The sequence below is a fragment of the Peromyscus maniculatus genome, chromosome 6 (genome assembly GCF_049852395.1).
Source record: "Peromyscus maniculatus bairdii isolate BWxNUB_F1_BW_parent chromosome 6, HU_Pman_BW_mat_3.1, whole genome shotgun sequence".
NCBI lineage: Eukaryota > Metazoa > Chordata > Mammalia > Rodentia > Cricetidae > Peromyscus > Peromyscus maniculatus.
Window position 1 is genome coordinate 63,224,364 of NC_134857.1, and position 12,933 is coordinate 63,237,296.

Sequence of the window (12,933 nt, forward strand, 5' to 3'; positions counted from 1 at the left end):
AATAATCTCAAGTGTCTCCACTGAGCAAACATTAAGTATTGAACTTGTTATCCTAACACACACACATCTGCATCTGACCCATTAAATTAACTGATTTCAAGGCCAGTTTAAGCTAATAGGGCAAGATCCTGTCTCAGAAACCTGGATACATAATAGGTAAACTCGCTGAATATATCCTACTTATATTACATGAAATAATATTTTTAGTTTTAAAAATAAGCATTGTATTTCTAAAAGTAAGTAAATGAATGCATTACTGCTTATTCCATTGGATGACTGAGATGAGGAAGGTCATTCTGACAAAGATAGAGACAGGCTCTAATTATGAAGTGAAAATAAAGAGGATTATACTAGAGATTAACCCTTAAACTCCCCTTTGGCCTTATTCTACCAAAGGCATTTTAACAGAAGAGAGCTTGCTTTAGAAGGGACAAAATCTATACATTTTTAACCACTGTAAGGTTCTTCAGATCAAGAGTCACTTGAAGTGAATAGATGGCTTCTAACACTCATTCAGGTATCTGCTAAAGGACTATATTTTTCCCTTGAAACAAATATGGTCATTTAAACACATAAAACCTTTAGTTTCCATTCAAGTTTTCAAATTTGAAAAATGAGGACACCAAATACAAGATATCACATACAAGATTGTCAAAGCTCACCAGGTCAGACTGGGTTTAGCTTGGTGGTAAATATCTGGCTTAGCAATGTCATTAAAAAAAAAAACACCAAGGTAAAACTGGATAACGATGACTGAAAAAAAAAAAGCACTAAATTGTCAGGGTTTGAAGGAGTATTAAAGCAAATTGTTAAAAAAAAATTACTATATCCAAAGAAAATATCTTTAAGTAATTCACACTATCTGTAAAATTATATTTCTGAAATGCTTTTTAAAAATAGAACCAAAAGATGTATTAATATAGTAAAAAAAAAACAACTCTATTTGAAGCACTCTTAAGAAACCCTCAAGAAAAAACATCAGTGCTAGGTAGACTGAGAACTATGAAAGCACATGTCACCTCACCAACACCTCTCTAGGACACATCACTACCGCCAACTAACCCCAAGTCTGAACCGTGGCATAAAATACTTCACATTTTACCCAAGGACCCAACATTACTGAAGGAAAGGTCAAGCCAGAACACTTAACTGTCACATGGTACACAGCACCTCCTGTCCACACACATTCCCTGACAATGCTTTAAGATCTTTAATAAAGGCCTCACATATGCTTTCTGACCAAGGCTTTCTAGATTCCTGGTCTAGATTTTCCACTTCCTTTCTCTCTTGTTCTTCGCTTGTCTAAACAATATTTTCAACAGCTTCCATTTAGACATTAGTCAACCACAACAAGCACTGTTGTACTGCATTCCCGACTTAGCTTCAGACCTGGTTACTGTGCCCTAATAGGCTCCAGTGTTTACCATACTTTAGTCTGAGTATTTAATACAGGGCCATGCACCTGCTAAGGCTACATCTCTGCCCAATTTCTTTTAATAGTTATATACTAATCAAATTCTATGAACTCTTCTAAACAAGAAAATTACATAAAAATACAAACCTTTATGTACTTTTAAATTAAAAGTTATGATACAAAAATAATTAAAAATCCAAAAATAAGTGATTTAAGCCATTTGTATACATACTCTAGCAGGTATCTAATCTGTGGCATGTGGAAAGCATACACCTCAGTGTTGCTATGAATGTAGCCAAACACAAAACTGTATACTTACTCTAAACATTGAGATTTGTTTTGCAATTTTAAACCTCAACTGTGCAGCTGTCAAGTGTGAAGTTTGTATATGACAATACTGTGTCACAATGTGACATATTGGACACATCTGCCCAAGTGCTGGCTAATTTTATGTCAACTTGATACAGGCTAGACTCATTATAGAAGAGGAGACTCACAGTTGAGTGTCCCACCAAACTGGCCTGTGAGAAAGCCTGTGGTGCATTTTCTTCAATGACTGATGTGTGAGGAGGGCCCAGCTCACTGCGAATGTTACCATACCTGGGCTGGTAGTCCTAGGTACTATAAGAAAGCTGACTGAGCAAGTCACTGGGACAGAGCCAGTAACAGTATTCCTTCACATCCTCTTGCCTCCAGGTTCCTGCCTGAGTTCCTGCATTGACTTCCTTCAATAAACTGTGGTATGGAAGAGCAATCCATATATACCTTTTCCTCTCCAAGGTCACTTTGGCCTTAGTATTTTATCTGAGCAACAGAAACCATAACTAAGACACACAGCTAATTTTATCCCTAAACAAAACAAATTAGAAATCCTCTATCTTTTCTTTGATCAGTAATCAAACTGTAGCCCTAGGGTGAATTTAAAAGCCTCCCAGAGGGGAGACAAAGGCTAATGAAGGGCTTCTGACTTCATGGTGGCAACTGGATGGAAAAACCTTTGTCTCCATAAAGTACACTATAAACATAGTACAAATATGGACAACCCCAGAGTTACAATGTCTTTTTTTTAAGAGTATCAGGCAAGCATACTTTATACATCCTAATTCTTAACCATCCCTCCAACATTTAAGAAAATGGAGTTCCTTCAAAATATGAAATTTGAAAAGAGAATTGTCATCAACATCTCTTAATGATGCTTTTTGCCTTTCATGAGTCATAATGACAAATTTCCAGATTGGTGAGCAGAAAGCCATATCTACACATGACCCACATGAAACATCTGTGATTTTTATGAATCTCTAACCTTTTCCACCAAAAATTCATAGTGTAGACTTCACCAAAGATGCAAGGACAGAATTAAAAATTGGTTGATATAACAAATTCTGTAACATTCATCAAAATTTTTTTTATCAAATGAGCAATAGTCATTAAGCAACAATAAAGTAACGAAATGGGGCCTAAATTCTATAACCAAAGCTCATCTTTCCTCCCACTAAGTAGTGCTTTAAAAGCAAAATGTAGGAAAATTATACAGGAGCCAAGTCTCAGGATAATTAATCATGAGTTTTAAACTTGTGGTTCTCCTGCTCTGGTCTCAGAGAACTGAGAAAAAAATGTAAAGACTCATTACTAATGTTCAGAGTTCAAATCAACAACTGTATAGTCTACCACAGCGTTCTCTAATGTCAACACATCAAGCACTTCCAGACTTACCCAAATGAAGCAGCGTGAACTGGGCTGCCAGTTCCTTTGCATCTTCCAGTGTAGTGCAGAGTTTATCTGGCATGAAGTAACTCTGGGATCCATTTGCAATCGCAGGAATAACTATCTTATACACCAAGAGTACTTTTCCATCCTGACTAGTTGTTGAATATAAGTAATATTCTGGTGGTGCCCAATTATTTTTGTTGCAGTAATAATCCAAATGCATCACTGCAGAATTAAAATGATTGGATTTTAAAGAATACATGCTAATTGGGGTAAGCTTTGTTCCAGGAAAAAAAGGGTAAGTACATCTTTCAATTTCAGGAGGGCTTGGACTATGCTGACCATTGAGACGAGTAGGAAGAGTTGGTGGCTTGCCTAGAGCTTTGGAGTGACTTTCTTCTTTGTTAGCATATACAAGTAGGTTTTCAGAATTTGGACTGATCTGGCCATTAAGATGCTGTCTCCAAGTATTTTCTTTATTCACTGGCTTTGCCAGTGTTACCTCAATACTGGCTCCATCAATGCATTTTCCATTCATAACAGACATAGCGGCCACTGCATCTTCTCGGTTGAAAAAGTGAACAAATGCATAATCTCTAAGTTTCTTCACTCGTTCCACTGCCCCAGGCTTGAATTTATTGAATTCTGCTTTAATTGTTTCCTCTGTAGTTGAGATCATTAGATTTCTTACATAGAGAACTTTAACTCTCTGCATGGTTTCCTCATCAACTTCTTTCTCAGGATCAGCCCAATCTACCTGAATGGTGTGGCCCCAGAGTTGAAACGTTCCTGAAAAAAAATTGATGTGAAATTAACTAAAGCAAAGAATACAAGTTTATAGTGCTATATAAAATAATTTCTCGAATTAACTCAAGCAAGTATCAATATATCTGATTAGCCACTTGTGCCTACTCACACCAAAGTTTTGACTAAAGCAACCTAATCAGAACTTGTGATAAAATTTAAGAGTTGGTAAAACAAATAAGACTTTAAAGACTGATTAGTGTTAGAATTAAATAATGCATTCTGGAGTTTTATTCAACATAATTAACAAAGTTAAAGTTACATACACATTAAATTTACATATACATACACAGTCAGTAACTAGCAAATGTGACTCATTTTGTAGGAATAATTTCTTGTACCTTGTAGTCATTTAATTTACTTCCGCATTAAAACAATTCTTTATTCCTCTTCAAGTGGCACTACATATCTCACTAATAATGGTCTATCATTCACTGTTGTTTTTCCATATTTACAGTGGGGTTAGTATGTAAGGTAGCCTTTGAAAGGCCATCTTACCTGGAATCAACTTCCTCCTGGCCATCGCAGCAGCCCTGTGGGACTCATACTCAACGAAGGCAAAGCCACGGTTCTTGGTCTTGTCAGTTGCACTGGGATAAACAATCACATCCACAACACCTTCTGTAACTTTCTTCATCTCATCCAAAATCTCTTCCTTTTTCTTTTCTTTGGGAATTGCTCCAATAAATAATCTGCAGTTATCCAAGCTGACACACACACCAATAAACTTCCCTGGTCGAATCTCATAATTGTTAAGAATCCGGATGGCTAATTGGGCTTCTTCTTTAGTAGTGTACATCACAAAAGCATAACCTCTATTTTCACCACTAAATTCCATCATCAGTCGAAATTCATATATCTTCCCAGCTCTTTCAAATACAGGAACCAATTCATCTTCATACATATCACGAGGTATTTTTCCAACAAAAACTTCACAGCCTCTAGGGGGAGGTGGACCTTCCCAACCTTAAAAAAAAAAAAAAGATAAGTGCAACTAAAAATCTATATTTATACCTGAATCATTTATTCACTCCACAAATTGGCTACCAGCCACCTAAATTACAAGCAGTATTCTAAGTTTTGGGGATACAAAAAGTAAAGTTCCTTCCCTTGTGAAATTTATTTTAACAAAACTGTAGGAGATAATGCATAAATGATAAAAGACTGTGAGGAAAATATAGCTACATAAGAGGTGTTCCCATTAATAAAATAGGTAGATCTCTGAGCACAAAGTTCATGCAATGATCTGAATGAAGCTAAGGGAGTGAAGTACAAGGAGAAATCAAAAGAAAACTAGACTACAGACGCCTTCTTGCCTGAAGTATACTAGATAGAGGAGAGCAGTAACAACTGATGTAGCAACTGAGCAAACCAGAAGCCACAATTTTATGTACTCATCTGGATATCCTGAGCAAAGAAATGCATGGTAAGACCCCATGCCTATTTGGGTCTGGTTATATACATACTATGCCTCTACTCACTGCTCTTTCAAATTCCTCCCTAAATGACTTGTCTTTAATCCCTTGAGTTTACTTTTCTCTGATGCCCTGAATCCTGACTTATTTCTCAATCCAAACCATGTTATTTCTCAGTCACTTTTTAAACCAGAGCAAGATTTTAAAAAGTACATAATCTCTTTAAAATCACAGCTGAGAGTGGTTATAGTGTCTGTGAGGATACATGCCTCATCTAAACGACTATGTTAAAGAGTTAAACACCTCTAAGCAAACCCTCACCTGGAGGAGGACCACCAAATTTCCTTTGCCCATTTTCTTGAACCATGTTGTAGCCAGTCTTTTCCATCAGCGCCAGCAATGCGGCTTCATTCTGAGTGCCAGTGCGTACTTTACCGCATCCATTTGTTCCATCGGTGTTCTCTTCATTCATGGCTAAAATTCCTAAAACAAAGTCAAATAACTGTAAGCCCAGAGCAGAGCTCCAGGATTCTGGGGAATATTTCTTTGGATTGCATGAAGCCAAGGACAGTATGGCTGACAGGTATGGTGACTAACCTTCACTACTCTCTTTTAGGGTCTGCCCCAAAGCTCTTTCCTGTAGTTAAAAACTGGAAAACAATTTTTAAGTTACTCATCAATTAAGCAGTACCTTTAGATAATCTAAGTGGGAGAAAGGGAGCCAAAGAAAAGAGGAATAAAGAAAAAATGAGAAATCAGAAGTGAGAGTTAGATAAAAAGAAAGCATTGTAGTAGTAAAATATACTTCCATCAATGAATTCACGATCACTGCCAATCTACTCGGCCAGAGTTTTAAATCATTCTGTCATATAGGCCAGCTGAATTTTTTCTATGAGTACAAATATCACACTTGTCAGATACCCATGACCTGATGCCAACATTGTTCACTTTCTCAGAAATCTTCAAGAGTTTCAAGTTTACCTGAAACGAAGCCTTCAAATCACCCATTTGAATCTATTAGAAGTTACCAGAGATGAATGGTAATAAAAATACCTTCTTCTCAGGTCATCTGAGAAGAAACAAGACCTAATGTGATAAGCAATTAGCATCATCTTAGGACACTTTTATTAGCTGGGTAGATAGGAATTAAAACAAAAGAGCCACAGCATTTTTCAGCATCCTATATAAAAATGTATACATGTGCATGTTTTCACGTGTGGAAGGGAACATGTTTATGCACATACATGCACGTAGCCAATGATTAACATTGGGTGTGATTCCTCTGGTGCTGGAATCACAAGTACATACCACTATGTCCAGTTCTTTGTTTGCAGGTACTTTTCCAACTGAGTTATTTCTCCATCTCTGTATTTTAATTTTTACAATTAACTTAATTACCACATTTGCACTTCCTAATGATCAACACTGTGGTTTTATCTCTCACATACTTAGTATTATAAATAATTACAAAAATTTTAAATTCATATTATGAAAATGGATTGTGAAACTATTTTGGCTGCAAATATGATCTTCCTAATTACAAAATGGAAACCAGGCTTCTATGGTATAGCATTGTTAGAGGTACATTTTGGTCATAGCCATACCACCCCGAACATGTCCAATCTCATGTAATCTTAGAAGCTAAGCAGAGTTGTGTCTGGTTAGTACTTAAAATGGGAGAAGTAAAATTTTAAGCCAGTGCACCTCCATTTTAGCCTTTCTACCTATACAATGTTGACAACTTCATTTCTTTATACGTTATTCATTTAAACAGACATAACAATGTAAGTTCTCATAGGACTCCTTTTTTTTAAGGTTGACTAACACAGTGTATGTTAAAAGGACTACTAAAAATTTACATAAAGATCAAATAAGTGCCTTAATAAATACTAGAAAGGCAGTCCATTTTAATTTTTTCGATGCTCATGTTGTTGACATCAGCCACATTATTTTCATTTCTCAAAGGTGGCTTAGGTGAGACACAGCAGATGCAAAGTCACACTGACTATAAGCACTGACTCATAGGTTCACAGTGGGTTCTGTAGAGGACGGGGATGAAGAAGATATTAGCAGTTTGCTCGAGAACCAGAACAGTGGTTCTCAACATGTGCGTCGTGACCCCCAGCCTCACATTACGGATAGCCTGCATAACATATATTTACATTACAATTCACAACAGTAGCAAAGTAACAGTTATAAAGCATTCTATAATAATAATTTTCTGGTTAGGGTCAGCACAGCAGGAGGAACTGTATTAAAGGGTCGTAGCATTAGGAGATTGAGAACCACTTCTCTAGAGCAAGGGAGATTATCACTGCAGCTCTCAACTAGTGCTTCAGGGGTGAACATGTCTCTGGAGCCAGGTAGCTTGGGTTCATAACCCTTCTTTTCACTCACTAGATAAATAGTAAAGGAATTTAGTTACACAGTGCCTCAATTTCTTCATCTGTAATATGCTGATAACACCATTAGTCTCATAAATGTTCTATAAATAAGAAAATGTTTGATAAATAAACCAGCTGGTGATTAAGTAAAAGCATTCGGACTTTTAATCTTAAAAATTTCAGAAATGCTAATTTTATACATATATTGGAATGTTTCACATCAACATATGAAATAACTATGGAAACTAGTTATTCAGTTTATCTGTACAGTAACTGGCTTCAAAACAAAAATGCAATGCCAACTAGAAAGAAAGAATAATAAAAGATTTACTTTTACAGGTTTATTATAAATACAAGGGCATTAATAAGTATCCTCTCTAGTCTCAATGAATTATAGAAATGTGCCTTTATAAAAGGAAATTATTTCCAAATATCAAGAAAAAATAAAAAGAGAGAAACTATACTATCTAAGATCCCAGAGCCAGAAAGTGGTATATACAGAATTGAAAACCAGCTCCACTTCATCTCAAAAACTCATCCTTGCCAGGAAAATTATTCTGACATATAATGTCTTCATTTACTTGTGTACTGAGTACAAGTATCTACTGAGTACCACATGTGTTCCTTATTTTGGGGATATGACAATAAATTAACACCAAAACTCTTGTAGCTTATATCCTAGTACAGAAAATAGTCTATTAATAAGTCATATAATGTATAAGAATGACAATACTACTGAGGAGGAGCAGGATAAGGATATGTGGCAGTCAGAGGTTGGCAGAAGACAAGTGTGACAGTTAATATTCATTGTCAATTTGACAGTGTCTAGAACAGTAGTTCTCAACCTGTGGGTTGAGACCCTTTTTAGGGTCAAACAACCCTTTCACAGGGGTCGCCAAAGACGATCACAAAAAATGGGTTTATGTTGTGATTCATAAGAGTAGCAAAATTAGTTATGAAATTGTAATGGAAATAATTTTATGGTTGAGGGCCACCACAACATGAGGAACTGTATTCAAGAGTCACAGCATTAGGAAGGCTTAGAACCACTGCTCTAGAGTCACTGATGAGACAGACCTCTAGGAACACTGTGGAGAATTTTGTACATTAATCTCTGGGCACACCTGTGAGTGATTTTCTTGACTATGTTAACTGAAGTGGGAGTTCCCTTGTTAAATTTGGGCTGCCATTCCAAGGGTGGCTGAGACATCAGCAGCTCTGAGGAAAGGGGCTTTTGCTTTTCAATGAGCTGCCTTCACATCCTGTCCTCAAGTTCCTTTACCTGATGCTATCACTCCTCCACTCTCCACCAACGCTAGGACCCATATTCTTTGGCCTTCCAACAAGGACTGACGATCAATGGATCCCCAGGAATCCTCCAGGAGTTCCTCACCAGATTGGGACAGTTGAAACATATAGCAGGTTCTCAGCCTCTCCAGTGTGAAAACAGCCATTAGTGGACTACGCAGACTCTTATCATGTAAGTCAATCTAATAAATAAATCTAATAAATAAAACATCTAAAAGGATAACTTAGCGGGTAAGAAGTCAACAGAATGGTAGAAGTAGAGACTATTAGAAGGCTACTACTACCATGTAGGTGGAGCGATGAGGATGGCATAGATCAAAATTCAAAGTGCCAAGTGAAAGTGGTCTCATCTGAATTAAAGGTACAACCTACAGAATTTTTGGATATCATGGAATGAAAGTCAAGTTGAGGATAACATCAAAGTCTGAGTCTGAGCTATGAGAAAAGAGGAACGCTGTACAGATTCTATGGATAAAATACAGTTCAGTTTTGGACATATTAAACTGGAGGGAATTTATCTTCCCCACTGTGACGGGTAGTGTCAACTTGTGAAAATCCGGAGTCACCTGAAAAACCAATGTCTGGACATACCTCTGGAGGATTATCATGGATTCTGTCAACTGATATGGAAAGAGCTATCTCATTTTTTTCCTTCCATTTTTTTTTATTTTACAATACTATTCAGTTCTACATAACAGCCACAGATTCCCTTGTTCTCCCCCTTTCTGCCCCCGTTCCCACCACCTCCAGATCAAGGCCACCCCTGAGGACTGAGATCGACCTGATAGACTCAGTCCAGGCAGGTCCAGTCCCCTCCTCCCAGATTGAGCCAAGCGTCCCTGTATAAGTCCCAGGTTTCAAACAGCTATCTCATGCAGCGAGCCCAGGACCTGGCACCAGTGCCTAGATGCCTCCCAAACAGATCAAGCCAATCAACTGTCTCACCTATTCAGAGGGCCTGATCCAGTTGGGGGCCCCTCAGCCTTTGGTTCATAGTTCATGTGTTTCCATTCGTTTGGCTATTTGTCCCTGTGCTTTATCCAACCTTGGTTTCAACAATTCTTGCTCATATAAACCCTCCTCTTTCTCGCTAATTAGACTCCCAGCGCTCCACCCAGGGGCCTAGCTGTGGATGTCTGCATCCAGATTCCTCAGTCCTTGGATGGGGTTTCTGGCCCAACTTTTAGGGTGTTTGGCCATCCCATCACCAGAGTAGGTCAGTCCCGTGGGAGCAATGAATGGCGAGGGTCGAGGGAAAGAGAGCGGGAGATCCCACCTGGATCATGAACAGAGAGGGAGAACAAGGAATAGGAGACCATGGTAAATGAAGACCACATGAGAAAAGGAAGAAACAAAGTGCTAAAGAGGCCCACAGAAATCCACAGATACCCCCACAAAAGACTACTGGCAATGGCCGAGAGCTATCTCATTTTTAAGTGGAGCTATTCCCTCAGAAGGAGATGCCGGACTGTATGAAGTGGGGAAGATGAACTGAGAGGTGGCACACATGGATCCCCTTTCCTCTTCCTCCTGACCATGGATGCAATGAAACCAACTACCTCAAATTACTACCTCCTTGACTTCCTGCAATGATGGACAGCACCACTGAAATGTGAGCCAAATAACTACCTTAAGTTGCCAGCATATTTTTATTACAGCAACAGGGAAAGAACCTAAGATATGCAGGAATAAGCCGGGCGGTGGTGGTGCACACCTTTAATCCCAGTACTCGGGAGGCAGAGGCAGGCGGATCTCTGTGAGTTCGAGGCTAGCCTGGGCTACCAAATGAGTTCCAGGAAAGGTGCAAAGCTACACAGAGAAACCCTGTCTCGAAAAAACCACAAAAAAAAAAAAAAAAAAAAGATATGCAGGAATAGCAAATGTATCAAAGTTTTTTAAAGAAACCTGGAATTTGAAGAGTTTTAATGTTAAATCTCTTGATTTGATTTCACATTAAATCGAGAATTTAAAAAGTGGAAATTATAAAAACATTAATTGACCTCTATAGACGAAACAAAACAGCCACATATCTCCTATGGCTCCATCTCTGAACTGTCAACACTTTCCCTAGTACCTATAACAGGTACTCAAACAATATTTCTTGAAGAGCCAACCAAAACTTTTTAAAAAAAAATTGACAAAGCTTCATGCACTGTTGGCAGTTATATTTTAAATTGAAACTTCTTTCTTATAGCAATATTTGGCAATTTCTATTAAGTAAAAAATATACATGTACTTGGTAATTCAAGAATGTAAAGATAGAATTTCCCATGTACACAAAGATATGTACAAATTCAATGATATATATAAAAACAACCTACAAAATAAGTATCAACTCATTATACAAACTAGAATAAAAGTCACCATTTAACTACACAATGGTATATTGACAGGCTTTTAAAGAATGTCATGCCTGGGGCTGGAGACATGCTCAGTGGTTAAGAGCACTTGAAGCTCTTCCAATAAATCCAGGTTGTATTCTCAGTACCCACACATATAACTCCAGTTCCAGGGGATCCAATGCTCTTCTGACCTCATGAGTATGCATTTGGTACACATACATACATACAGGCAAAATACACATAAAATAAATTTAATGAAGACATTAAGAAAAAGAATGCCATGCCTTTGTATGTACTGAATACAGAAAACTTCAAAGAACACTCTAGAGAATACTACAATACCAAATGCAAATGTTGGAGTTTTTAGATAAACATATATACATTGATAGTTTCTTACATGGGTATATAAAAATTATAGTGCAATTTACAAGCAACTAAAGATTGCAATCATTGGTGAAAACATACTTTTCCTTCTCACTTCTCTGTGTATTCTTTTACAAGAGTCCTTCCAGGCAAGGTTTCTTTGTTTGCTTTGTTTGGTTTTCAGACAGTATCTTGCTACCTCTGCAACCCAGGCTTGTCAACTCCCAGCAATCCTCCCAAGTGCTGGGATTATAGCATGTCTCACCATGTCTAGTGTCCTATTGTTCCTTAAGGACAAGCTCCAACCCATTTACAAAGTCACAATGGACTTCTCATAAACCGGCTGAATCTCCCTCCCCAACTGCATTTCTTATATTTTAGTATGTACTGGCTGCTGACTTCTCAAATGTGCCACACTCTCATCCATCAGCCCTCACGGCACTGATCCCATGGACTTTCCCCCACTTCCTTAGACTTCCTTACTATTAATTATCTCTAGCTCCCAATTCTAAATTAGGTGGTGTTCTTTAATATCTACTTTTATCACAGAACCCACCTCCGAGTGTTGTGATGGCCAATCCCCTCCTCTTCTGCCTCTACACTCTTCCTCCCTTAGCCCCCACCAGACTTTAAGTTGTAGTCTTATTTCCCTAGCACCAGATAGCACCCTGACACATGATGCACAGTCAATGAAGAAACTGAAAGGACGGACATTAAGATTTCACTGAAAATAATGGACTTGGATGCTATCCCATTTATTCCTACAATAATCCTGTGAGGCAAATGCTATTCTCTCTCATTTAAAAATAATGAGACAAAGACAGGTAAAATTACAGATTAGGTAACTGTGCATGCAAATGTTCCCTCACTTTAAACATTTTTACCGACCTGTGGTGTTCCATCCATGAAACTGCCTACTTTGCCCACCTCACTTAAGACATTACTTCTCATGTTTAAAAAATGAGCTAGGGAGACAGCTCAATCAGAAAAGTGTTTGGACCTGACTTCCATTTCCAGAACTCATGTTTAAAAATGTGGTAATCTATGGAGCTGGATAACCAAACAGCTTCAGTTATCAATCAGTGAAGAAACTCGGACTCAAAATAAATAAATAAATGATGGCCAGTGCCGGAGGAACCAACACACAGAGAAATTAGCATGCACCTGTCCAAAATTATTAGAAAACATCATTAAAA

At 37.8% G+C, this 12,933-nt stretch overlaps 1 protein-coding gene across 27 annotated transcripts in view; it reads right to left on the bottom strand.

Moving 5' to 3' along the window:
- The window catches only part of Rbm46 (RNA binding motif protein 46), a 48,074-nt gene that overhangs the window by 29,352 nt on the left and 5,789 nt on the right, over window positions 1-12,933 (bottom strand). For 17 of the 27 annotated variants that reach the window (XR_006073188.2, XR_013052133.1, XR_013052132.1 and 14 more), the window contains exons 2-4: window positions 5,662-5,823; window positions 4,424-4,891; window positions 3,128-3,910 (exon numbers count right to left, since the gene is read on the bottom strand). Coding sequence is in view for 21 of the 27 variants with exons in the window: in XM_076574308.1 (XP_076430423.1) it covers window positions 3,128-3,910; window positions 4,424-4,891; window positions 5,662-5,812 (1,402 nt within the window). In the remaining 6 variants the exon portion in view is untranslated. Of the gene's footprint in view, window positions 1-3,127; window positions 3,911-4,423; window positions 4,892-5,661; window positions 5,824-5,937; window positions 5,991-12,933 lie in introns of all 27 variants that reach the window. The other 10 variants (XR_013052130.1, XM_016003816.3, XM_076574301.1 and 7 more) reach the window with 1 other exon arrangement.